Raw genomic sequence first — 27,089 nt, 5'->3', positions numbered from 1 at the left:
TCATCCAAACAGAAGTCTTGCAGACGTGAGTCAGTCTTCCCATGATCGTGAGCACAGGTTTGATGGTGATACCTGTTTCCTGTTCTGCTTCTCGAGGACTCTCCCGTGTTTACATACAGCCAGGAGAGGGCGACAGAGAGACTTTGAAAGAAGAAGCAGGTAGCAAGAGATTTGACACAGAAGAGCATTTTTTCTGAGTTCCCTCAATCCAAAAGCATTGAATAATTTATTTGTTTTCTTAAACAGTTGCAGTTCACATCCTGTCGTTTTCCTGCTCCTCTCGTCCCTCTTCCCTCTCCTCCTGCTCGGCATCACCTGAAGTCTGCAGATCCTCCTCCTCGGAGCTCTCAGCTTCATCTGCCTCCTGGCCCGGATCTCCTCCGTCCTTTGTTGCCTCAGCATCTGTCTTTTCACATTCCACATCTTCGCCGTCGCCTGCTTCCAGGCTGTCAAGCTGCCTATCTTCCTCCTCTTCTTCCGGGTTATGGGAGTACTGGTCTTTGTCCCCGTTCTCCTCCGGGCTGCACAGTTCACTTGGGGATAGGCCACCTCCGCACGCTCCCGCCTCCTCTCCAGCCGACCTCCTGTGCTGCCTTGTAGGCGGGCGCCTCTTGAATGACAGTCGAGCTCGAGTCTGCATGGAAGAGATGAGTGAGATTCAGCAAATCAACATAATAAAAAAAAAAAAACACAAAAACATCAAACCACCTTAAACTGTGAGAGATTTTCTCGTATTTTAAAAGTGACTTGTTGTGTTTAAACAATTTGTGGTTGATTCTAATCAGCATGTGCGTGTCAGTACCAAACAAACACTACCTGTGGACTATCCAACTAGGCTAAGGGGATTACATCTCCAATCCGCCCCTTCCAGCAGTGCTACAGGAGCATCAGCTTATCCGAGGCCCCCGAGAACACCTACTGAGAAACATGTCAGGTGGCATGTGCCCGGCTGTGACGTCACGACACACTCAATATGGAAAAACACTCGAATGGCTTCAATGTGACAGCGACTCACGTTTGCCACCCAGTGACTCAGGATTCAACCAAAAGCACAGAAGACCGCTAATCTGCTTACAAACGATGTGAAATGATCAGAGGAACACTGCGATACGGTGGAATGGTTTTGTTTCTTGTAAAAAGATGTAGAAATAACCCAAATGTGGAAGATGCGCTGTGATATCCTTAAACCTTGTTGATGCTGGGCAGGAGGGTGCCTTCAGGTGGGCCATCGAAGCCGATGGGCTCCTCCTCTTCACTGGACAGATGTGAGGGCTGCTGATTGGGGCTGAAGGGGGTCGATGGACTGATGGGGCACGGCGCAGGCTGCAGCTTAACCTCCGGGCTCTTGGGCGACGGCAGCAGAGCAGTGGGTGACAGGGCGAGGTTGGCCTGCGAGGGAGGGAGAGAACATCCTGAAATCACAGAAATCTCAAGCACATTTTGTTCCAATACAGATTAAACCACTTTTTAAACAAACAAGTGTAGTTCAACAGAATAAGTGAACAGCTCGGGCTACAAGTGTTTCAATTCATTAAGAACTTCATTATGAAGAAATATACAGTATATTCACATACCTATATACATCCATCCATCCATCCATCATCCATCCATCATCCATCCATCTTCCATCCATCTTCCATCCATCCATCGCCCTTGACAAATGTCTCATATAAATAGCAAAGCTTTACATTGAAATAAACTCGTCACAACCAAATTTGAAAAAGTGCTCAACAGACGATTTGCTGAGATTTGTCTTCTAAGCATTGCAAACACAACCTGAAACGCTATGAGAGCTAAACTACATGTTGTCCTCTTCAGTTGTCCTCCAAATTACAGAAAGTCTCCTACCTGCACCGGGGAGAAGAGGAAGAGGGAGAACCGGCAGCCCTTTTGTCCCATGGCTGCCAACTGTTAGAATTCCTCACTAACGGAGCTGGAGTGGCGAGTTACAGCCTCACCGCAGCCTCAGCGGCCCATGATCCCATTAGTTCATTAATCTGAGCCGATTGTGGCAGCAGGGACAAAAGTGCCTCCTCCTTTTTTTTTTCCCCTCCACGTGAGTGAGCTCAGACATCACTGCTGACTGAACAGTGGGTGGCAGTGAAGCTCTAAAGATCGCTCACACTTACAGCCGCATGGATACAAGCTGCAGAAAAGGCTAGTGAAAGCCTGATATGTTACAATGACCCAAAATGTGACAATGACCATAATTGTTATTAAATATGATGTAATAAAATCTGAAATGTAATAACTGGCCGATGGTGTAACAAAGGTGTCGAGCCCAAAATTATTATTATTATTATTATTTTTTTTTTTTACTAAAATCCCACTTTTTTCCCCCCAATAGTGTGATAAATTTCTTTACATCACAAAGTGGGTCAATGATTTATGGATTGGACTTGAAACTTAAAGAATGAGAAAAGTTTGAACTATTTGTTTTTTATGTACATCTATCTAGATTGCTGTTGCCCAAGTCATTTATAGTCTTCTGTTCTCTATAATCTGTAATCTATTTCTCTAATCATCAGTACAAAATAATGTGTAAGCATTAAACATAATAAGATCACATTTATATTCTTGTTAAATATTGTTACATTATTGACCAGTTCTTTGATTTGGGGTTTTATTACATTATATTTTATAACAATTTGGGTTGTTGTTACATATCGGGCTCGAACAAGACTCACTGCTGAGTTTGTTTGTGCAAAACATCTCAACGCTTCACAACAACCAACCTGCAGTTTCTCAATGATGGCCGAGTTCTTTATCTTGATATTGGAGGGAGTGGGAAAAACTGTCGATTTCTGGAAGAACAGAAACAGAGTACTGAATTTGTCACAACTCCTACTGAAAACACAGAAATACACTTGCATTATTCAAAAGTGACTATAAAGCATACTTTTACATGGAAAATTACTGAGTAAAACAGAATAATTGAGTAGTCACTTAAATGAAAATGAAAGAAGTCACATTAAATATAATGCCTCCAGTTTTTGATGAGAGTAACTGATTACTTTTTAGGTGGGTCGTAAAACTTCAGAGCTGCAGTTCCTCTCTGCCTGCATCAGCCACAACTCTTATACCAGACTTCACTATTACTACGGTTGAACAATGAGAAACATTTGCATTAGTGTGTATAAACAATTCCTGTGATGCATGTACACAAATACAAAACAAGAACAATGCAGTAACACAATCTAAAATGTATTGACAGACATGAGTACTTTCAGTTTAGATCTCTTTGCACATTTCATTAATATTACCACCTAAAAAACAGATGCTACTTATGTACACATCTGTTGTGCCTTCTGCTTTCCCTTTTAATAATAATGCAAAGATGCCATTATGTGGTTTCTGTAAAAAAAAAAGAGAAAAATAAACAGCTTCACAGAGAAAACTGAAAAATGCTGATTGTGGAGAAGTTCACTATCTAACATTCGTTCGTATTATGAAGTTCCAATAAATGTCTGTTTTCTGGTGACTTCCTGCACATTTCCAGATGTTTGTACTGGAGGTCACAGGAACAAAATTACTCACATCTGACTCTTCATTATTGTCTGTTTGATTTAGTAACTTCAGGGAACACGGAGGTCTCCTATGGAACGGCAACTAGAGAATAAAAAGAGGAGTGAGTGAACTCTGACCACAAGCAGTGGGACTTCTTTCACTTCACCAACTTCAGCACAAATAATGATTATTTATGGAATATTGCATGCTGAGTAATGCAAAACGTTTGTGTGGATGCTGTATGAGAGAGATGTTTTTCTGCACTACCTCATCATTTGAGTGAGGCATGGGTATAATATGACCTTTGAACATTCCAGCCAGCTCAGCCACAGACGGCTTGGCTGGAGAATCCTTGTGGAGAGAAGAGATACACATCAGTAAGGTGCATTCAGAAGCAGTCTTGATCCACGACATTCAGAGTGAAGACTGTTCCAATAATTGAAAAAACAAATAGTTGCAGTGACGGGATGTCAAATATTGGATTCCCATCATATAAACATGATCGTAAAGTTAACAAAGTGTAAAAATTACACATTTATTGTAATTTCTCTATACAAATAATTGTCAATTCGAATTTATTAACTACAGATTCGAGAGTTCAGTAAGATTTGAGGACGTGACAGAAAACTAAAATCAAATGTGATGCATCAGTGATGCTGCATGAACGATCACTCCTTTATTGATTAATTAAGAATTGCATTAAAGCCATATTGTGAGGGTGAATTTGAAAATAAATGTGTGCTGAAGGGCGGATCTTTTTTTTATGTTATACTGTATTATGCAGGGAAAGGCATTTTTAAAGATGCAATAATGATAACATTGGTTGTTTTTCTTTAAAATTCCAGACTTTTAAAAAAAAATATTGTCGTAAATGTGAAACATTTCAAATGGTATTTGTATCTACTGTAGTTCATTATGCATTTAGATCCTTCATAAGTATTTTCTCTTTTCTTCCCTTCAGGCGTTTTTCAAAATGGTTTTTTGACGTGATGTGAGAATCCAGTCACATCACAACACAGTCGGAATTATGAACATCAAGAACGCTTAACAACATGAACACCGCACACATGAATCTTACTGAATCTCTTGCCCCGAGGGATCACAAACAAAGTCTCTGAGGTGGTCTCGGGGCTTTTTCTGTCTCCGGGGCCGAGTCGGCAGCCTTGCAGCATCCTGTTTCTGCGTAGGGGGAGATGCCAGGGGTGGTGATGTGTCACTTCTCTGAGGGGATGTTGGAGGCCTGGGGCGTTCAAGTGGGTGGGCATCTCCTCTGTATGGGGCCAACCTGTCTCTATGAAGGGCCACTCGTCTCCCTCTTGGGGGCAGCTGTACCCTATACATGACCTCCCCCAATCTCTCTAACACTTCACAGGGCTCCACCCAGTGACAGTCTAATTTTGAGCACCATCCTTTTTTTCTTTTCGAAGTGTACACCTACACCAAATCACCAGCCCTGAAGTCTTTCCCTCTGGACTTCAGGTCGTAGTTCCGCGTGAGCGTGAGCTGACTCCATTCTATCCTGGAGCCTCCTGGCGTATTCCGGCCTTGGTGGAACTGCTGGTGTGTCTGGGGGATTTCCAAAAACCATCTCTGTTGGGGTCCACATTTCCCGACCCGAGCGGGTGTGCAAGAGGTGGACTCTTGCATAGCAGACCTGTAGTCTAGCAAGACAAGGAGAAAGTGTACGTCCCAATCACGCTGGTATTCTTAGGTGAGTATGGCTAGTTGCTTCTCTAGGGTCCTATTGAACCGCTCAACGAGTCCGTCACTCTGTGGGTGCAGAGATGTTGTTCGAGTCTACTTTATTCCCAGGCGTTCACACATGGCAGAGAAAACAGCTGACTGGAAGTTCCTCCCCTGGTCGCTGTGGATAGTCTCAGCTGTTCTGAATCTGGCGAACATGCCCTCCACCAGTGCATCAGCCACAGTCTCTGCCCCCTGGTCTGGTATGGCGTACGCCTCTGGCCGTTTTGTAAAATAATCCATGGCAACCAGGACCTTGTCTATGCATGGGAATTGTTGGATTATTTTAACTTGAATTCTTCTATGGAGTCTGCCATTTTAGGTTCACTGTTACAGACACAAAAGCTTTGCATTCGACCATGTTTTTCCTTCCATTTTGTACCATGTGGTTTCACTGATACTCAAGAACAACAGCCTGTTGATGTGTAAACAAGGAAGTGACTGCAAGCAAGAGCCCGCCTCAGAGAACAGAGTCCATTGTGATTGGTGCAGAGTGTAAAACAGGAAGTGGTCACAGGAGGCGGTTCACAGAGATGGAAGGAGGTCCGCCTCTCTGATTCAAAAGTCAATGTTGTCTAGAATCTCTAGGTACATCCGAAAAGTCCCCCCTATCTCCATATCTATCGACTTTACCTATACCCGCGGATGATGTCATGGGGTTAAGGAAAGGTGTTAGGAGGCTTCCTAAAGGAGTTAGTGAAAGGAGATCACGTTAGTGTGGCAGTCGGACAGCACTTTCACTTAGTGACGTCATTATAATGTGACGGCGGCGCAAGTTAGTGACGTCCGCCATGGTGAGGAAAGAACTACAAGTTTCTGAAAATGGACTACAAAAAGCACATTTGGATTTTAGATGATTTAAAGTTGTTCAAGGCAGATTATTGCTTTGGTAACTTACATGATCTGCTTCCTTTTTCCAACATCATGAGTTTCCCTGAACGCTCGGATGAGCGGGTCCCTTTAAATGTTGTCGCCACAAGGAATTGTGGGGCAGCATGAGCTCATTTGCGAAAGGAAGCATCAGTGGTTCCTAAGCTAAAAGAGGCTCTAAAGGAAGAAACGAGCCTCCTTTCCTTTGTTTATTGAGAATTCGGACAGTCCTTGTCATGGCCGCCACACAAAACACTTCCAGGGTTAAGGAAAAGTCGATAGATAAGGAGTTAGGAGGGACAATTCGGACGTACCTATTCTCTCATTCCCATCCTCAAGTTGGGGGGACCATGGCCATGGCCTGTGCAGCTGACGATGTGGTTAGAATGTCTTTGTTTAATAAATAATTGTGTAAATTCGTAACTATCTCAGATCTGTTGTTTCCATAGTCAGCCACAGAATCTAGACAAAATAGATACAATTAATCAAACAGTTCACTGGAGAATGTTGAGGCTGGTTCAGGATTGAGGAAAGACCATAACAGATGCAGAGGACCTTCTCTTATATTGGCTTTTATTTAGTTATTAACTTTTGTGAGCTGACCTTGAGTGTTCTGAAAGACGCCTATAAATAAAATGTATTAATATTATTATAATTATTGTCTTTGAATCCATCCAGTTGTACCGTTAATGCGGCAGAGTAACACACCCAGTGGAACCTCTGAGCAAATAAGAAAAAAGCTGAAGCTACAGTGTGATTTAATATATGAATATCTACTCAGAACTGGATTTAAACAACATGACGGCACGAATATATCCTGATTTAAATCAGCAGTCCAGGCGGCTGATGGTAAAAAAAATCCAATCAAATCTGAGTAATGGTAATAAATAGGGATCCACAGTCCGATACTGCACAGAGTAACCAATACAACTGGGCGAGTATTATGAGAATTCTTCTGTGCACCCACCAGCCATCTAGCGTCCCGGGTTTCAACGAATCTTTTCATACTCCAACATCATTCGGGGGACACGACCTCTACTTCCAGGACAGTGGAAAACAGATTAAATGCTGTGCATCCCGGACAGAATAGGTAAGGTGGTTTTGGAGAAGCTGGCTACTGATGAGTTAATGAATGATATTACTGCCTCGATGAAACAAGCGCCTCCGATTTTCAAACTCATCATTGCTGTTGGACCAGTTTTGGGCCGCGGACCCGCCAGTTGCTGATCAATACTTTAGACCAGGGGTCCTCAATTATTTCCCCTCAAGGGCCAAAATATGACCAGCATACCAAACTAAGGGGCCGGAATAGCTGTAACTTTTTTGCACTATGTCAGTAAAAGTTGTTTTAATTACAGATGTTTTAGCTGATGTTACCATTATTATTATTATTATTATTATTATTATTGTTGTTGTTATTATCATTATTATTCTGAGTAGTAATAGTCAAGGTGGTTGTAGTAATAATTTAAGCCTGGGATTTCCAAAGCTAGTGTTGAGGGTCACATAAAAAGCACTCTTGAAAAAAGTAAGTGTACAGCTAAAAAAGGGAGCGCAAAACCAACTATCTAATTATTTACACACTGAGAGACAGAGACAGAAATACAGGGAGAGATTTACAGTTTGTTACTTTTTAAATACGACAAACGTTGTTTCAGTGCTGCATTTGTTTCTGTTCAATCATTTAATTTATTTTTTTTTTTTAACTGTGCTCTGTTGCATTTTAAATATAATAACTGCTATATAAATGAACTTAATAGTACTATTGTTGTCATTTTTGTTATAATGAATGAATTCACTCACCACTCAGTGAGAAAAGTGACAGCGATAGGATTAGTAAATATTTCTGATGTATCCTGTCGACTCAATCCTGAGGCCAAGATGTTGCATTGGAGATGCATATATGCATATATATATATATATATACATATATATATATATTAGGGATGTCCCGATCACACTTTTTGCCCTCCCAATACCGATCCGATTTTAACAGAATTGTGTTTCGGCCGATACCGATACTTTCCAGAGGCGATACTTACATTGCTATTGCAAATATACTCAATAGTCTATTTTTGGTGCAACTAAGATGTCTGAAGCTAAAAGCCTTATTGGCAGAAGCTTTGTTTAGCTAGAAATTATTGTAAAACTCACTTATTGAATCAAAATTCTTCTCAGAATGACTTAAGAACTTAATTAAACTTTATTCAGTCATAACAAAAATAAACCAATTACACTCTGCAGTCTTGTATCTGTTATTTATGTTAACTTAAACAACTTCACCTGGATTTTGTGGCAAATAAAAAAAAATAAAAAATGAAACCCAGCGAATCAGTTTGACTAACATATAAACTATAAAAAACTACAACATAAACAATATTCAGTAAAACCAATCAGAAGAACCCAATTCCACTTCAAAGTGTCTTTGACTGGTTGGGTTGAAAATAAGTCCTAAAAAGGTGCAAATACAATAATAAAAATAAATAAATAAATCTTAAACATAAATGCTCTTAGGCTACAATGTAACTTATTTGTGTATTAAATTTCAGTTTCACTTAAAGCAGTATGAGAGGTTTGACCTGAATTGTCACAAAACATTTACATTTCAATGTGAATTATAAACACTTAATTCCACTTCAAAGTGGTAAAACCTGTTTGACAAAAGTAGTCTGAACACAGTTCTCTCAAAAACTTATTCAGAATATCCCAGTCTCCCTTCAAACTAGCGTAACCTTCTGGGTTATTTTTTCGCCATATCGCTCCTCTGTGGGGACTTATCCTTTTTTTTTTTTAAGTCTGGAGTTTGCTGCTTCGGTGCGGCTTTTTCTTCAGTTGTTGTAAACTGAGCGTACTCCGCTTCATGTTTACTTTTTTAGATGTCTTATCAAATTAGTTGTGTTAAACGAAGCTCTGGTGCTCCACCTCTCGGGACTGTGGCGAAGCAAATAGTACAACTGGCCTTTGGACTGGTTTCGTTGTCAACCTTAAAATACCTCCAGACTGCTGACATTTTATCCACTCAATGGCTTTAGGCTGCTAACAGCGAGGTTGCTATCAGTTTACGGCAGGTCGCGAACAGGGCTCGCTTTACGGCAGCTGACGTGAAAAAGTTTTTTGTTTTTTTTCGGCTAGATTTGCCGATTCCCGATCACTCACAAATCACCAATATCGGCCCCGATCCGATATCTACCGATCTGATCGTGACATCCCTAATATATATCTATATATCTATATACTCATATTCAGTTGATGACCTGAGACGGTCATTCACATTTCTTCTGGTTCGCGGTGCGCCCTGGCAGCTGGAGAGGAATTGAGATTCGGGCCAACCTTGTCGTCGTTATGTGTAAACGCACCTTTAACAGCTCCACAACCGTTTTCTTTCTTTTGTCATTGTGACTTAAAACTGCATCAACCAAATCAATTGCGCTTTTTTAAAATTAACTCAGCATCAGCAAATGGTTTCTTAGCTTTGGCAAGGTTCCATGAAACAAGCGATGATGCGCTGTTGCGCTGGCTTGTGCCAATGCCAACATATCGTAGACACGGTGTGCTTGTATGACGTTATGTTTGCGGCTGTGGGATTTTGGAGGGTAGTTGACATTAAAGCTGGCGGCATGCAGAAAGTTGAATTGCCGCTGTAGATGATCCACTTTGCTGACAGCTCCTGTCTGCATGCAGATCAAGCATGGGCCGGTAATATAAAACTAAACTGTTCAGTCCAGTCAGAGTTCAACTGACGGTTTTCCTGGTCGACTTTTCCACACTGCAGGTCATGTTTCTTTTTTAAAATTTTGACTTACTGTTCGATGATGGGTAGTTTCCCGGGTCGTGAAATTGAAATCTGTGGGTGTGGACGTCCGAGCGGGGCACGCATTGACGTGATTACGTCAGATGCGCTCAGACTCCGGCTTCAACTATGGTGTGGCATTGAGCAGTGGCATTTCTTGATGTAAATACTTGGTGGGGCAAGAGTTTACTGCAGGTCTAGTGACACCACTGAATTCCAAAGTAAAGTGGGTGCACAAACCTTTAGCCACAACATTATAACAACCATATAGGTGTTGATCCCATAAAAAAGGTTGAGCCTATGAGATATCCGATCGAAAAAATAATTCAATGAAAAAAATTTATGTTTCAGTTGATGACAGTACTTGAACCAGGCATTGTTGATAGTATGACAGAAGCTTAACCACTCAACCACCAGTGAAACATGAGATTTTTAGAAACTCTTCCTCACCATGTAATTGAGTACCACTAGTTACCTTCACTTTCTCCACTAAAGTAAGAATTTCAAACGTGTACTGGTAAATAATCGACCTAATGTTTTGATTCTTAACTGTTTGTTAGCTTTAGCTGCTCACAAGCTGGTATTTGTGATGATTCGCTCCGGTTCGGTGAAGCAGTGCCTCTATCAGCGCCAGCCAATCAGCTCTGAGCATCTAATGATGTTGTTAGTGGGGCTTTGGGCTTCAAGCCCCACTCTGCATCAAAATCACGTGAACTGAAATAATGGAGCCACAGCCTGAGCATGTGCACTTTCACTTTACTGCATGCAATACACACTGCATGGTGAGGGAGGGGCGAGCCCCACTAATGCACCATCAGTGTGGATCAGGAGAAAACAACGAGAAACAGCAAGGTGGGGCTCAGCCTCACCTGCCCCTAACGACCAGTTGTCCTTGGGAATAAGGATTAAAAAGGTAGAGCAGCAGCATTTTTTCCCCCCACAAATTGCACTTTATTTCACGTTGATGTGCAGCTAATGGGCCGGTGCGGGCCAGACAGTTGGCTCCAGCCTGCGGGCCGCCTATTCAGGGACCCTGCTCTAGACTTTAAGGCTGTTGGAAGTGCAGGTGGCTTTGATTCAGTTGCCGTGTGGTTGTGGTTCATGGCAACGCATAGCATTCGCACATCTTTTGCATATAGAGTATGAATTAAGCTTAATGCATCCCTGGTAATGATGATCTTGGGAATCACGCTACCTCCAGCAGACACGACGCCACAAAGCTCGAACCATCTCAGCCTGGTTTCTTGTACTCAAATGACCAATAAAGCACTTTAAGACGTAGATTGATCAAGTGGAGCCAACAAATCTCCATGTGGTGTTTCTGGTAAATAATGTCTGAGCAATCTTTCGAGAACTTCCAGGAAAGATTAAAAGCTGACCTGAAGGCAAAAAGAGCTCCAGCCTGGCACCAAGAGGTGTAACGAATCTAAGAGTGAAAACAGTGGGAGGGATTCCTTCACAGCATGTGGATTGAAGATACGGTGCTATAAGATAGCAGTTCATACTCAAACCAAACTGCACCTCTTCCACATGGGATCACTTTAGTGTAGAGGATGCTTCAGGGAGGTCTTTATAGACCCTCTACAGAAAGTGGATTCATCCAAAGCAGAATTCAGACTCTCCACATTTAGATATTTTATCACTTGCTTGCACAAGTTTCTCAAATAAAGAGTACAAGCACTCCCACAGATTTCAGCAGGTGTCAGCCGCTCTTCGACTGCCGCATACGTTCTTGAAGGAGCCATTTGAGGTGCATTAATATTCCTCTTTCATACGTATCTTCACAGCGAGATTCACCCTCGCGCTTATCTTTAATGAGCTTCTTCATGCAGAATAAAAAGACAGTCAGACTGAATGAGAACTCCTGACTGCAGACACTTTACCGCGCATATCTTATTTCAGGCAACAAGTGCAGCTTAATGTACAAAAATGTCAGAGGAATGCAAGTTATTACATGCATCTGCATCTAAAGCAAAAAAAAATCTTATTATTCTGCTTAGATTTGAACAACTTGCACAGTTTTAAAGTCCTGTTTAATCCAGGGGTGTCAAAAATGCAGCGTGTGGGCCAACAAGAGAATTCAATACGGCCCGGGAGAATGTTACTGTGCAAAATGTACAATCATAAAGATATTAGCTTTAAATTCTAAATACGACTAGCTGCAGTACCGGTTTTCTCCACTAGGGGTAGCACTATTTCAGCAGGATTCTAAGTCAATGCTCCAAGCTGAGAGATCTTATACTATAGATCGTTTGTAACTGACGTCAGATGATTTCCCATGATCCTCTCCGATTCGCTCGGGTCCGCCATCTTTTATGTACACAGCTGCATTGGAACATATCTTCAAAATCGGATTCATGTGATTTTTCCCAAATTTATCAAGGATTGAATATTCCAGATAAAGCTAGGTATCGCGATAAGATAGAGGAGTGCGGTGGGGTTGACCCCTACAGAAATTTGTTAAAATTTGAGGATGATGTAGGCATCGTCCTCAAATGTAGGCAGGATGTAGGCAGGATGTCCGTGTAAATAAGTCCACAGCCTCTCACCTCACAGCCAGAAGGTCCCAAGTTAAAAAAAAAAAAAAGGGTCCTAATGTAAATCCCGGTCCATTTGGTGAAGAAAATTCCCGTTGGAGGACTAATGAGGGACTATGAATAAATTAAGTCTGCCATCAATCTGTCCCGTGTAGTGAATGTCTGCTCCAACGAGCCTACAGCATAGACATGTGCCAGTAGATCGTTCACTAGATGTGTAGAGAGCCTCCAGTCTCGACCATATAGTAAACGATCTACTAGAGTCTGTCTACTGTATAGACATACACAATCTCGTAATGGTCTACTACTGTATGTCTATGTATTAGATCATTCTGTGTTGAAAATCCCCTCAAAAAAAGCACCAACACAATATGAAACAAAACATTCTGACGAGCAGAATTGTTAGAACACCCGACAACTGCGCGCTTAACTCCCATTTTGCGCTTTCCTCAACAGTTACCTCTGTGTTGTAAATAAAAGTTGTCATTGTTGATTCACTGGTGATACCCAGCTGGGCTTTAATGGCCCCTGAATTAAAATGAGTTTGACACCCTGGGTTTTAATCATTTGGCGGCTTGTATTTTCTTTAATAATCTCACTGTAAACTTCATTATGCATCTGAACACAAACACAAATGGTTCCACTGACTGTGCCATTAAGATAACAAAGGAGCATAACATGTAATTGACCGACACAAGCCTGTGGTTGGTTATCAGTGCTGAGTCCATGTTGGACTCAGCTGGGACTCAGCTAGGACTCCTCGAGCTCTGTGGAAGAGTGGGAAACTATGTTTCACTGCAAGGAAAGAGCAGGGCAAACTATTTCTGGGGCTCTTGGCCTGGGAAAGAGGCCCAGAGCTGCGCAGGCAGCCTGAATCCCAGCTCTGATCCGTAACCCCTCAGCTCCTGAGAGAGTGTCCCTGGATATGCTCGACCACTTCTGAAACATGGCGTAATCTAGCATACGGAGCGTGTCTAAACATGGGAACAGTGGGAAACAAGCTTCCTAAATCAGCATATCAACCATATGATTGAAGTTTTCAAAAAAAGAGGGGCCTGGGTCGAGGCTGAAAGAAGAAAGAAAAAAGTTATTTCTGAGCTCTGACTTCTTGGAAACGGCTCATTCAGACATGCTGTAACATACTGCACAGACAGCACACCATACAATCTTATAAAAACTGTTTATATGTATGTTACTTTCTGCCCCCCCCCCCCCCCCCCCCCCCCCCCCCCCAGACGATTCGAGTAAATATAGTAGGGTTAAATTTACTTACAACACTTCGTCTGTAGTGTCACATATTGCTTGGATTCTTATATTTCTTCCCTAGAAACCCTCAACGGAAACCACAAATAAACAAGTGATTATTAGCAGTATTATTTACCCAGCAAAAGAAATGTGAAGATCAAGGTAGTGAAACCTGACATGTGAGGAAGACAGATAAATAGGCATGTACTTAAGTTAAATAAAAATGTATAATCGGGTGAAGAACAATTTAAATATTTCTCTCCAGCATACTACGTAAAGTTGAGCCGGTCATCTGGTGTAATTGGTGACTGACTGAAATGGAGGAAGATGCAACTTTTCAGGAATGCTGCTACTGAGCATGTGCACCACATTAACAGTAATACTTCTGCACATGCGTGAAAAGATGGCCAATAACAGCAATGATCTCCAGAGTGTCATGACTCCTGGTCTATATTCTCCTGCGACTTGGTGGTTTTATAGTTGACGGTCACTGTAATGACATTCAACTTCATTGTCTGTCCATATGAAGATCTGTGGATTCGCCATTGTTAATGTTTATAATGTTATTTTCAGCAGCATATGTGTGTGGTTTCATTACAAAAACAAACAACAGGACCTACTAGTAGCCCGACATGCTAACCACATTGTTTTCAGCATTTCTGTCATTTCCGTATAAATGAACATTGTTTTGAAAATGTTGCTGTATAAATTCTGAAATCGAATTGTAAAAACCATGTGTTTTCAGTTGTGTTGAGATGATGGCTGACCACTAAAACAGTCATGTTTGGAAAGAAATGTCGTTTTTCTGTCTTTTTAATTTACTTCTTGCTCTTACCATGTACTGTTTGTGTTACCCTCAAACATGAGGCTTTCGTACAAAATATCGCTATTGTATCAGCGAAGCTAACTTTGGTTTTAACTGCTTTCAGATGGTAAAGGAGATCAGCATAATTACACCCCACAAATACATCATTTCCAGCTTGCATACATGTTAAACCGCTGCAAGACTGGGCTGCACAGTAGTGAAGTGGTTAGCACTCTCGTCCAACAGCAGGAAGTTCCTGGATCTACTTGTGCATGCATGTGCTTTCTCCAGTACTTCAGTTTCCTCCTAAAATGTCCAAAAAGCCCTTGAGGTTTGTTGATGACTCTAAGGCGCCATTTACACGACAACGTTTTACGTCACAACACCTTATCGGTTAAAAAAAAGGAGTGTGTTTACACTGCAGCAGCGGACACAGAGACAACGATGTAGTTAGTATGCCGGGCCACTGGAGGGCGCTGTTGCTTGATTTTGTAATGAAACTATACGGACATGTGCAGAAAGCAATACACTATAAACGTGAAGAAAATGGAGAGAACCCGACATCCACATGGACTGATGATGCACCGGATGCTATCAAGGAGCGTCTCACCTATAAAACTACTGATATGGATGATAAAACTAGAATACAGACCGCGAGTCAAACCACTACGTGGACGCAATGTTTGTTTACAATTAGGGATGGGAATGGAAAACCGGTTCTGACTTAGAACCGGTTCCAATTGATCAATTCCATCGGAATCGTACACCTGAAATGTGTTCGATTCTTCTTAACAATTCATTTCCCAGCACGACGTAAAGTCACGTTGCGGTACGTTGCATTACGTCACACACTCTGCGACGCAGACCTCCTTCAACCAGGAGAAAACATGGCGAGGAAGAAGGTCTAAAGTGGGAGACGATAAATGACTAAATAATACAATACGTTAATACATTTTCACTCACCACGTCCTGAATCCACAGAGTCCACAGCCTCTCGCCTCACAGCCGGAAAGTTCCGTTTAAAAAAAAAAAAAAGGTCTCGGTGCAAATCCCGGCAAGAGCCTTTCTGTATGGAGTTTTCATGTTCTCTCCGTGTGTGCTGGTTCTCCTCCAGTACTCCGGTTTACTCCGATAGTCAAAACAACCTGCACCGTGACTCCCTGAGTTACACCCCCAGCCTCCATCACCTCCTAATAGCGCTGCGCTGTGTAGCTGCTGAAGACGGTTCATTTGGTGAAGAAATTTCCTGTCAGAGGACTAATGAGGGACTTTTAATAATCTGTCCCGTGTAGTAAATGTCTGCTCCAACAAGCCGACAGCGTAGACATATGCTAGTAGACCCTTCACTATATGTGTGAGCCTCTGGTTTTCCACACCATATAGTAAACGATCTACTAGAGTCTGTCTACTGTGTAGACAAACACAATCATTCTAGGGGTCTACGACTGCATGTCTATGTATTAGATCATTCTGTGTTGAAAATCCCCTCAAAAAAAAGCACCAACACAATATGAAAACACAGGATTCCCTGCAGACCGAGAGAACTCGTTCCTCCTCGTACTTCACTTCCACATTCCTCTGCAGTCTCCAACCTCCCAGAGAGGGTTAACTTGTCAACAGCGCAAAATTCGAAAAAGTGTCAATTCCTGGGGGCATCCAATGAAGGCAAATACACATTTGACTGTTTTTTTTAAGGGAAAAATTATAATTCAAGTTTCATGTTTGGAAAAAATTTGATCGTTCCTTTTGGTGCAGAAGACTTTTTTTTTCCCCTTAAAAAAAATACTCAGGAATCGTTAGGAGAATTGATGAGGAATTGGATTGAAAAGCAGAATTGACAATGGCATTGATATTGATAAAATCTTATCAATTCCCACCCCTATTTACAACTAGATGAGCAGGAACGAAGGGGGGAGATGCGCATGCGCAGTAACAGGCTTCATAGCATCCGGCAGTCGCTGGAGTAGGGAATAGCGGCTGTGAAAGAATCTTTCCACCTTGGAAGCCGGATTAAAAACTATACGGTGCATCCGCACAATGGTGCCGTGTAAACGGACCCCCCAAAAGTGAAGAAAGTTTTGCGGATACACTCGTATTCGTTGTCATGTAAAAGGGGGCCTACATTGCCAGTAGGTGTAAATGTCTTGAGACACAGAACAAATTAACACAAATACTATTCTAACTGAACATGACATGCTTGGAAATTCCCGTTTTTTTAAATCTTCTATCAGTAAAACGCATCACAAAATACAAGGAACTCACATTGCATCTTATTCTAATGCAGGGGTTCTCAATTCTGGTCCTTGAGGGCCGGTGTCCTGCATGTTTTAGGTTTCTCCCAGTTGCGAAACACCAGAATGCAATAAGGCCTCGTTACTTGGCTTTTTCACAAGCTTGATGATGACATCAACATCATTGTTTTCTAGTTGCATAGGTGGTTGAGGGGGACGCCATGGAAAAGTGAAAAATTATTTTGTTCACTGGGCTGCAGGCTGCTTTTCACCTGAACTTTCAGGAAATACTTGAACATTTATCACGTTTTTAAACTCAAACGTATCAAGCAAGCACTTTAAAAAAGCTACTGTTCACCAAAGTGCTGTCAAAAAGAAAAAATAGGATGAAAAAGTACACAATTTATACATTTCCATAAAATAGTTAAAAGATACAGACGAATACAATAAAACAAATTAAAAAGGATAAAATATGAGCAATATAAAAGGCATTAGAAAAAGTCTGCCGTTTTTCTGTTGATGGTCCCTTAAATCCACTTATGAAAGAGGTTGGGGTCTCTGTTGTATTGATTTAATATAAGCTATTGATACAATAGATAATATATTTCCCATTAAAGGTCAACTCAGAAGAGAAGTCCTACACTCGCACCTGTAGTGATGGGAAGCAGACATCTGATGGGCCATATTTTAATTTCAATTAGCAGTAGTGTGTTTTAAGGTGATGTAAAAATCTAAACCATGCATATTGCTTCAAATTTGAGAGTTTATTTGTTAAACTAGCTGCCATGACTCTTTTAGTTAATCACAATTTGGTCCTCGTGAAGTGTTTGCAGTTCACAGTGATCGTCAGCATATGCCAAGCAAGCTCTGTTTGGGAAATTAAAGGTTAATCCCACGCTGCAACTTCATTTCCAGGCTGAGGACAGAGACACGAGTTTTACAGTATGACCGGCAGATAACGCAGGGGGATAACGCAGACACCAACGGATCGCACAAAGCCCATCATTGTGCGTTTCTGATTTCTAGAGGCAAGGAGGGCAGGAGCGCATGATGTTGGTCCGAGTAAATCCTGAACGTTATCTGCTCAGCAGCGGTGGTCCGAGCGTTCGTAATCTGTCATGAAGCTGATAAAGATGCAACATGGCTCAGGGGTCTTTAACCCCCGTCTGAGAATAACTCTCAATCCTCATAAGCTCTCTCTCTCACACACACACACACACACACACACACACACACACACACACACACACACACACACACAGAAATCAGTGAAAGTGAAGTTAAAACTCACAGCTGTTCAGCAAGTTCACCAGAGTAGTAATGACTTTGTTTTCATAAGTCAGCGCTGTTCAGCTGGGGGGGGGATCCCACCACAGTGTGCGGCTCCTTTCTGGCTGCACTTGTTAAGCAGTAAGAAAGCAGACAGGCACTTTCTTCCTCGCTCATGTTCCAGGAAAACATGATGTATTTTTGGCCCAGACTTCATCTGAATATCTCACTTTTCCAGTACCCGGCGCTGGAAAACTGCTGTGTGTTTTCACATGTTGGGGAGACGTTCACTCAGACGTCGACTGATGTCTGGAGGGGAGCCGCTGCAGACGGAGGAATCAAAAGCATCCACAGAGAGGGAAAGAAATACACATAACCGGAGAACACAAATAAGCTGATTGATAAAGTCTCCAAAGTAGACAGAAGAAACTATAATAAGTACTTAAGACCCTGGAGATGCTGTTTGACTGAATACCGACGAGGACAGATAACACAACTGGGCCTGTTCATACAGATTCCAAAGCGCGATAAGGATGGAAAGCAGTTCAACGCTCACACAAGGAAGGACATCTCCCCAAATATTTCAGCTCTCACATGGAAAGTTTTGGTGCTTAGAGCAGTTTTCTGGGGTTGTCATCCACTCTGCAATGATCACGATGACAGAAACCATCTGGCCGGAGGAGCGGAAGGTTGACAAGGTCAGACGACTCGTTCAGGCACAAGATGACTTCACTCAGTGACGCCCTACAGTTTCCTCACATCAGGGTGAAGCTTTGAAATACTGTCCACAGAATCCAACCAAACAGCTAACTGAATAAAAGCCCATCCGGAACCTTCTCCTATTCTGGCGTCATTCGATTTTGGGTCGAGACAAAGGCGAAGAAGTCGTGGCAGGAGACAAGCAGCCAACCCGTCACGGGTCAAACATCTGGAGGTAGCAGATGTTACAGAGGATATCTGATACCGACAACACCTCTTCTGGTGCCACTATTTCATTGGAAATAAGAAGACATTTGATTTCTGTTTCAAATTCACTGCAGTCACAAGCTGGAAAAACACATAAAATACATGCCGTTGCTTCATGAGTGCCTGCAGATGATTTACTGATGTGTTTGTTTTATATATTGTCAGATTTTACTACTAATTCACTATTGATCAGGCCTACATAATCTATTGATCTTTTAGTTTCTTTCCTAGCGCCTTTGAACGGTAATCGTCCATCCATCCATCCATCCATCCATCCATCCCTCCATCCACCCATCCATTCTTTTTTATCTTGGAGCCAATCCCAGCACTGTTGTGTAAATGTGCACCCAAAACGCAACAAAGGTTTGTCACTCGAAACCGTTGCTGTGTCAACAGGGCGTCAGTTCAAGTTCATCCTCACTTATCTCACATATCTCAAGCGACTGCGGCAAAAAAACAGGCTCAAACTTGCAGGAAGCCTTTTCAAGCGAGAACATCTAAAACTTTCACAATTTTCTCTGAGGCCGCAGTACAGTGAAATAATTGATGAGGCACAGATGAGAATGTGAAACATTTCTAAAGTAAATCAGGGTGTAACTCATCTCCAAAGAAGAAAAAAATGCTGAACTTAAAAAAAAAGTCCAAGCAGCTTGTGTCACTTATCATGTTTATGCTAATTTTTTCCAAAGAAGGAAATGTCATGGCAGGAAGCCAGAATTACACTTGAGGGTTGTTGAGGAGGTGCAGTGAGTGAGTGAGTGAGGCTTAACTGTTCTGCAGGGAGATCTGCAAGTAAACCGATGATATTGTTCTTCAGCAATTCCACTTCCTCCGCCTGACGCCTGCCACAGCTGTAGGGAAAAGCCTGTTCCTAGCCTATTGGTCCCGGTTTTTATATTGCGGAACTGCTTTCCTGATGGGATGGGGGCAAACAGATGGTGTCTGGGGTGAGTTCTGTCCATGGAGATTTTGGTGGCTGTCCTCTGCAGACGTCCAGCAGACACAGCATCCAGGCGAGCAAGCTCAGCTCCAATGATCTCCTGAGCCATCTTCACAACCCGGGCCAAGACTTTCCTGTTCTGTGCTGTGGAGCTGGCGTACCAGACAGTGATGCCCCGACAGACGATGCTCTCCACAGCGCTCCTGTAAAATTTCACCTTTAGCTCGGGGGAGAGACCAGCCCACTTCAGTTTCCTGAGGAAGAACAACCTGCGATGGGTCTTCTTCACCAGGTGGAGGTGTTGACTTATCAAGAGGGGTCCTTGGTGATGTGGAGTCCCAGGAATTTGATGTTCTCCACAACAAGTGGTGGTGGTGGTGGTGGTGGTGGGGGGGGGTCCTCCTGGACCTCCTGAAGCCCACAATGACCTCCTTGGTTTTGGTAGTATTAAGAAGCAGGTTGTTCTCTGAACACCACCCAGGCAGGTGTTGCGTGGTTTTAAGACACATTTGATTGGCAAAAAGGTGTTTCAAACCGATTCATCATTTAAAGACGTCAGCATGGAGACACAAACTGGACAAAGAGAAAACTTTGAAACACGACCACACAGCTTGTATTCTCTTTTGGATTCACTTCTAACTTCTAATGGAAAAATTAAAGTACGTTAACCACTATGTCAGTGAACACAGTGTCCTTTAAAGCCAATTCTTCCCAAATCTATCTTCTGCCTGCTACAACAATTACATTTAAATGCCATAGCTTTCAGATTACACAGCACTACCAGGTCAAATTAAAGCTAACAGTCGGACTTTTTACTGCAAACTATAGTTTTCTTTACATTGCAGTTCCTCAAACAACACATGGTGTATATACTACTGTAGTTCTCACCATATAACATGCTGGCATTTTAAATGTTCCACAGTCTATGTTGTTTACATCATTTATTGCACATTTTTTGAAAGGCAAACAATGGACGCAAACAACCCCTTCAGCCTATTGCTTGTATTCCATGCAGCCGGAGTACATTTAATATGATTCATCCAGTTAATAAATATATAACGTGAAACACTGAAGCCAAACTTTAACAAATACTATGCAAAATGGAGAATTCCGCACAAACTCATTCAGTTTTTTGCCTGTAGACAACAATTCGCTATAAACAATAACAATGGGACTGAATGGACATTTGTATGGACAGACGATCAAGTTGGATTATTATTCCGGTGACTGTCAACTATAAAACTACCAAGTCCCAGGGGACTCTGGACTGGATCTACAAGGAGACAGAGCCCGAGTTTCCATAAAGTTGCATTATCTGCCATTCCCACAGAGACGGAGCCAGAGTTTGAAATGTGCCACCTTGGCAGCCGTTTGCAAAGAGTTGTGTTTTCAGAGGCTCTGAACACTTCTTATAAACAGCCTAAGCATTTGTACTTTGTTCCTTGACTAAAGAAGATTTTTGAAGTAAATGTACATTTTGTGATGATGATGCAGAATCACAGCTGACGGTAACAGTTATCCACACTCAATCTGTACACGGAGACCGATTTAAGAGAAATTAAGTCAAAGTGACGGTTGAATTAAATGACTTCCTCTTTCTGTATTTTCTTTTTCTTCAATTTATTGTTTCTAATAAAATGTGGTCAGGTTATTACTTCATATGAATTATGAAGCAGACCTAATGGTCATTTATAGATAGTTCCATTTTGAAGGAGCTGTGAACATGCTGCTTTTCCTGGAGGTTTTTTCTGCTTTCGGAGCAAAGGGAGGTTTGAGACAAATCTAAATCGAGTGAGTTATTTGATAGTTATAGATAGTAGTTACAGATGCATCTAAAATAAGGACAAACTATCGAGAGAGTCCTCTTGATGAATGAGAAATGAACAATTCAGAACAAATCTGAAGCTCTAAGGAGGAGCAAGAATTCCTTTTGATGCTTTTTTTTTTTTTTTAATCATCACATTAGTCAAAACAAAGGGAGGATTAGTCGAGTGGCTCGTTTTCATTCCTTCATCTAAAGCTTTTGATCTTTTATCAACATTTTGTTTTGGCTGCATAGTCAAAAAAAAAACATTTGATACCCGGCCCGGTGTGTGTGACTACTACCAGGATCCGACCAGAACAACTCATGTGAGCTGCAGGTTCCTGGGTTTTATCGATGCTCAACATTCCTTCCAGCATCTTTTCTCTGTCTGTTTCATGCTGTATATCCTCCACTGACACACATGAGGCTTTTAAATCACATCAATGTTTGACATTATGAACTCACTTAACCAATGACGTTTGGTTCTAATGTTTCTTTTCACAACCAGTGCAAGTAGCAGCTTCAGAACATAAAAAAGTACTCTGTAATAATCATACTGTGACGTTATTCAAAAACACACTGTTGCAGCAAAAGAGGGGGGAAAAACTAAGTCATTAGTAAATCTCTGGCTGGTACAGACTGAGTTCTTCTGTTATTGGTCTCTTAACTTTACTATGCATTACATAATAAATGTGCATGCCATATGGTTGGCAAGGCAATCCCAAATACTCAATCCTCCAGCTGTGGTGTTGTTTTTCCCCGGAAGGAAAACCACCTCTCCACAAACCAATACACACACACTAATGGCACGGATGCACACAAGCAACTTTCCAGTTTCCCTAACAGCGTCTTCTCCTTCCAATATGGCAAAATTTACAAATTTCCATGTGCTAATCTTCTCTTAAGGGCTTGCTGACAGCAGTTAATACAGATCAGTGTTTGTAAATGACGTGCTGAAAGCAGAAAACACACACAGACTAACACGTGATGCTGAGGAGGAGTGTTTACAATTCATCCGTCCATCTATAGTCAAATGCTGGGACACAGTCAAAAAAAAAAAAAAACAGGGGAAACAAAAAGAGACTAACATTCACATGAAACTGGAGTACAAAGACAAAAACAAACCCCAATTTCCATTCAGGGAGAACATGCAAACGCTGCGCAGAAAGTCCCCAAAACCTTCGAACTACAGTCACTCTTCTACTCACACAATAACGCCACAGTGCGGCCACATACTTCTTATTTGGTGCAAATAAAAGAAACCCTGCTGCTTCCTCTGAGAAAATGGGAACTTTGGTTCATTTAAAAAAAAACAACCAACAACCTCGTAACAGGACCAAACAGGAGGCACTTCAGAAGCATTGAGTTCTAGCAGCACATCGTAACTGATGTCCACAAGGGGGAAATTCCTGCTGGTGTTTTGACACCTTGCAACATTTTATAAGCTGTTGATTAGCTCTTACCTGGTAAAAAATACGCCAATGTTATTTTCACATGTATTGCATGTTGTTTGTGGACACTACTACAGAACATACATCACAGCAGGTGTCCAGTTTTATTTCATTTGAGGTTAAAAATGACAGTGTTACCATGGAAGTCAACCAGATTATACTTAAAAAAAAACAAAAAAACATTGTCTGAGTAAAAGTACCACAAGTGGGAATGACATCTTAATGAAAGCAAGTGTGAGACTGACTTTACAAGACAGTTAACACTTGTTTACAGAGTTTTCAACAAACTGCAGCAGACAAACAAGCTCAGGCTGAGAGATTTCCTTCAAAATAAAAAGTAAATCACAAACTGAATGCAGAATTCAGTTTTTAAAGCAGAAATGTATGTAAATCACTTTTGTTGCCGATGTGGTCAGACTCAATAAGCAGTGTTTAAGATGTCATCAAGAGATATGACTATAAAAGCCTTTGGACTCCACGCAGGTCTGAACATTACAGGGAAGCCAAAGTCGGCTGCACACAGCCACTCTAACAAAAGCAGATTCATTCAGAAATTAAAACAATGGATTAGCTTTGCATGTCTGCTGTCGATTCTAGATCATTTTATTTATTAGGGCTTCTTTCTGCGTGGAATTGAAGTTTTAGAAAGATCAGAGAACGGTTCAGCTTCAAGATTTCTGACCACTGACCAAAAACCAATAACATACAATTGCAAATGAGCTAAACTCACAAGGAGCAGGAGAAAACCAATACCTGCACAGGCAGAACATGTAAACTTCAAGCACAAGAGCTTAACCCCGAGACAGGAGATCAACTGCTATTAACTGCCTGCACGATATAGCAGAATTAAAAAATAGCTTGTCAATCCATGGGGGAAATTCCTGATATCGCAAAAAAAAATCGTTACAGTGACTTCGACATTTGTTGTATGAATTCTGCAAATGATGCAAAAATACAATGTTTGAACATTTGGCCAAACTAAACCAGACTTCATTATTTTAATATTACATCAAACCTGGTGACAACAGGTCAAAGGTCTGAAGCACAAAAACACAAAAATCAAGGAAAAATGGCCATAAAAACGAAGTCAATGAACTCTTCTGTCTTGGAAAATGCTGCAAATGGGAACTTGCAAATGCACATGAGAGAAAACAACCAACAAAATAAGTTTTTGTTGAAAATGAGTCTAAAAAGAGGAAGAGCACCGTTATTTGGAAGTACAAACCCGGAAAGCACGAAGACATCATATACTTAAGTGTCATATCATAATCACAATATTATATCTTTAACAAATTAACCACTGCTTCTTCAATGGAAACTTCATCACACCACAAAAACAACCTCCAAAAGTGGAGTCAGTGTTTCGCTGTTACATGCAGGTTCAGTTGATGCCCTCACGAAACAGCTTCATCCCAGTAAAACAACCTCCAATAACAGAACAAGTTGTTAAGCTGAGAAAGCCACCGATCTCCTCACACAGGCTTTCATCTGAAGTCAAGCCAAAGTCAAACCCTCTCTGAGAGCTAAACCGGAGAGTAGTTTTTGTGGTAGATCACTAATGCACTCTCTTATGTGCTGCGGAGGGAAACAGAAAGAAGGGGGTGTTTCTTTTCCTTTCCACCACATGATGTAGCGATGTGAAAGTGTGACAGGACAGCTTGTTTTGCAGGGAGGAGTTCAACAACCTGTGAGTAAAGCCTGCAGGAAAAAAAAAAAGCACACAGCGCCGTCTTTTCTCTGGCAGCCTCAGCGCAGGGTGATTAAAAAGTTTGGCTCTAATGAAAGTGGGTGGGGGCACCGTACACAACTTTAAAAAAAAAGCGTATTTATACAGAAGTTATGCTGCAGACATTTGTCACGTGCATAAACGTGTTGGTTTATCAGTTCCACTTCCTTCCTCAGTCACCTAGTGTGAAATTATTCAAACATACATTATTTTTTAGACCATAACAGCCAAGTAAGTGGAAGTAACAAATTACAAATAGACATATTTTAAATAAGGAGATTTTTGGGGGGGTAATCATTGTTTATGTAACATTTCTTCTTACAAAATGTGTGTGTTTGGTCTCTTTGGATTAAGAAAGCATATCTTACCCCCCCCCCCCCCCCAAGTGAAAAAGTACTTCAAACTGAACAGATTACTGTTTTTAAACATACATACTTATAAGTCATATTTATTGTACTTTTTTTGTAAATAAGCTTATTTTAAAAACCAGATGTGGCGAAATATGTGATTTTAGTTAGTTTTGTGCCACTTTGCAAGAAATTCATTGGTAGAAATATAAAGTGATAGTGACTTGAACACTGATACATCAAGCAGCTTCTGTAACTTGTGAGTGAGTACAATGTCACCAATGTAACAGTAGCTGTAATAAAGTACAAGCTTCAGTAGTTTGTCCTCCTCTGTTAGTATATGCTGTCAGTAATAGAAAAACATGCAAATACGGAAAAGAAGAACAGTTTTCAACACATAATAACTTCATATTTTCAGAAATTTGACAAACTGTTGCCACTTCAGCAATAATATCTGTGGAAGTATTGCTCAAACCAGCCTCAGAATTATCACAATAACAACACAGAGTAAATAAAGTCCCTTCTACGATGTAATTCCAATCGTAGTGTGCAGAAACAGAATGTATTGATGCTAAAAACATCTGACGGCAACAGAAAACTCAGTGACTTGTTACCTCCATCCTGGGGAATGTGCTAGAAATCGTCCTCTCCCTGCTTTTCTTTTTTTTTTTCCTTCCTCCTTTTTTTCTCTTTCTCTCTGCCTCTTGCAGCAAACTGTTCTGCTCTGCTCGTGAGGAAAAAGCCCCAGTGTTTATATCTGGAGCCAAATCAGCCGCACGGAGGAGGAGGAGCGCACAACTTTTACGCACGTTTGGCCTCTATGCGCGCCGTCAAGTCACAATGCTGGGAGAGAACCACACTTCTCCTCCTGACTTTCACAGTAATATTCACTTTTCCTATATGGTCATTCGAAAAAGAAAAAAAAAATCCAACGAAACATATTGAAGTTTTCAGTAGACTGAAAGAACCACAGGATGGAAAACAAGATGATAATATCGCCCTTTTGTGAAAACTTTCTTTCAATATTTAAAACTTAAAGGTACCTTTAAAATGGCAGATTTATCACTAGTTGTCATCGTATTTCAATTCTTACTCATATCAATTTTTTTTAATTCAAAATGGGGACTCACCAGACACACTGTGTGTAACACACTGTATTTGTCCTTTTTATTGTTAGTTTATGAAGACATTTTGTCTCAAATTGCCAGTTGATTAAAGCTTAAAGAGACAGTAATGGTTAGGCTTTTTTTCACTAGGATGAGGAAGTCTTCATTCCTTTGTTTCCTTGATAATATCCATTTGCACATGGGACATCAGAAGGACTTAAAGGCAGAGGAGGGCAAAACACACACCGAAAAAAAGGAAAGGCTGATCTCTTCCAAAGAGTACCTGGACTACGGAAGAGTTTTAGGGCCACTGAAGAAAAAAAAAATTGGGAGGCTACAAAAAAAAAAAAACCTTCGTGGCCCCAGCAAAAGTCGCTAATCAAAGTCGAGATTTTCTTTTTTCACGGTGGAAAAAAAAGTCCGTCCATCCACTTGCCAGCGCGTGTGACTGCTTCCTCAAAATGCATATCAGGCGGTTTAATGAAGTGATGAAAAGATGCTTCAGGACAGAATCTAGCTCATAAACACGGTGCAGTTATCATCAGTATCAGGACTAGAAGAGACAGAGCAGCCTGCTGCCTTGTTCCGTCGTGGAAGTTCGTCGAGTACGAAGGACAAAGGCACGGATCCCGGGCTGCTTATTTAAATGTGTTCTTATAAATCAAGGAAATCCTGTGTAAAATCACATGTCCATAAGCAGTAAGCAACCCGATATAGTCAGAATTAAGTGATTTAATGTGAATTCACATCTA

General features: G+C 41.3%; 1 protein-coding gene across 1 annotated transcript; it reads right to left on the bottom strand.

Moving 5' to 3' along the window:
• Window positions 1-131: 131 nt before the first annotated feature.
• LOC308107780 (capZ-interacting protein) lies at window positions 132-25,951 on the bottom strand. The gene is made up of 4 exons (XM_080460270.1): window positions 25,846-25,951; window positions 2,736-2,804; window positions 1,189-1,389; window positions 132-634 (listed from the first exon to the last, which is right to left on the bottom strand). The coding sequence occupies exons 1-4, from the start codon at window positions 25,849-25,851 to the stop codon at window positions 254-256; spliced, it is 657 nt and encodes a 218-aa protein (XP_080316396.1). The 5' UTR covers window positions 25,852-25,951; the 3' UTR covers window positions 132-253.
• Between the last annotated feature and the right edge of the window lie 1,138 nt (window positions 25,952-27,089).

This window comes from Lipophrys pholis (genome assembly GCF_963383615.2).
Source record: "Lipophrys pholis genome assembly, chromosome: 3".
In the NCBI taxonomy this organism is placed as follows: Eukaryota; Metazoa; Chordata; class Actinopteri; order Blenniiformes; family Blenniidae; genus Lipophrys; species Lipophrys pholis.
This window is presented reverse-complemented; position numbering and strand designations above follow the sequence as displayed.

What these genes read in the sequence shown, in the direction of transcription:
- LOC308107780 (XM_080460270.1), bottom strand. An exon ending in CCATCATTGAGAAACTGCAG is followed by an intron (nt 1,390 to 2,735) that starts GTTGGTTGTTGT and finishes CCTCCCTCGCAG; the next exon opens with GCCAACCTCGCCCTGTCACC. An exon ending in TCCTGCCCAGCATCAACAAG is followed by an intron (nt 635 to 1,188) that starts GTTTAAGGATAT and finishes TCTTCCATGCAG; the next exon opens with ACTCGAGCTCGACTGTCATT.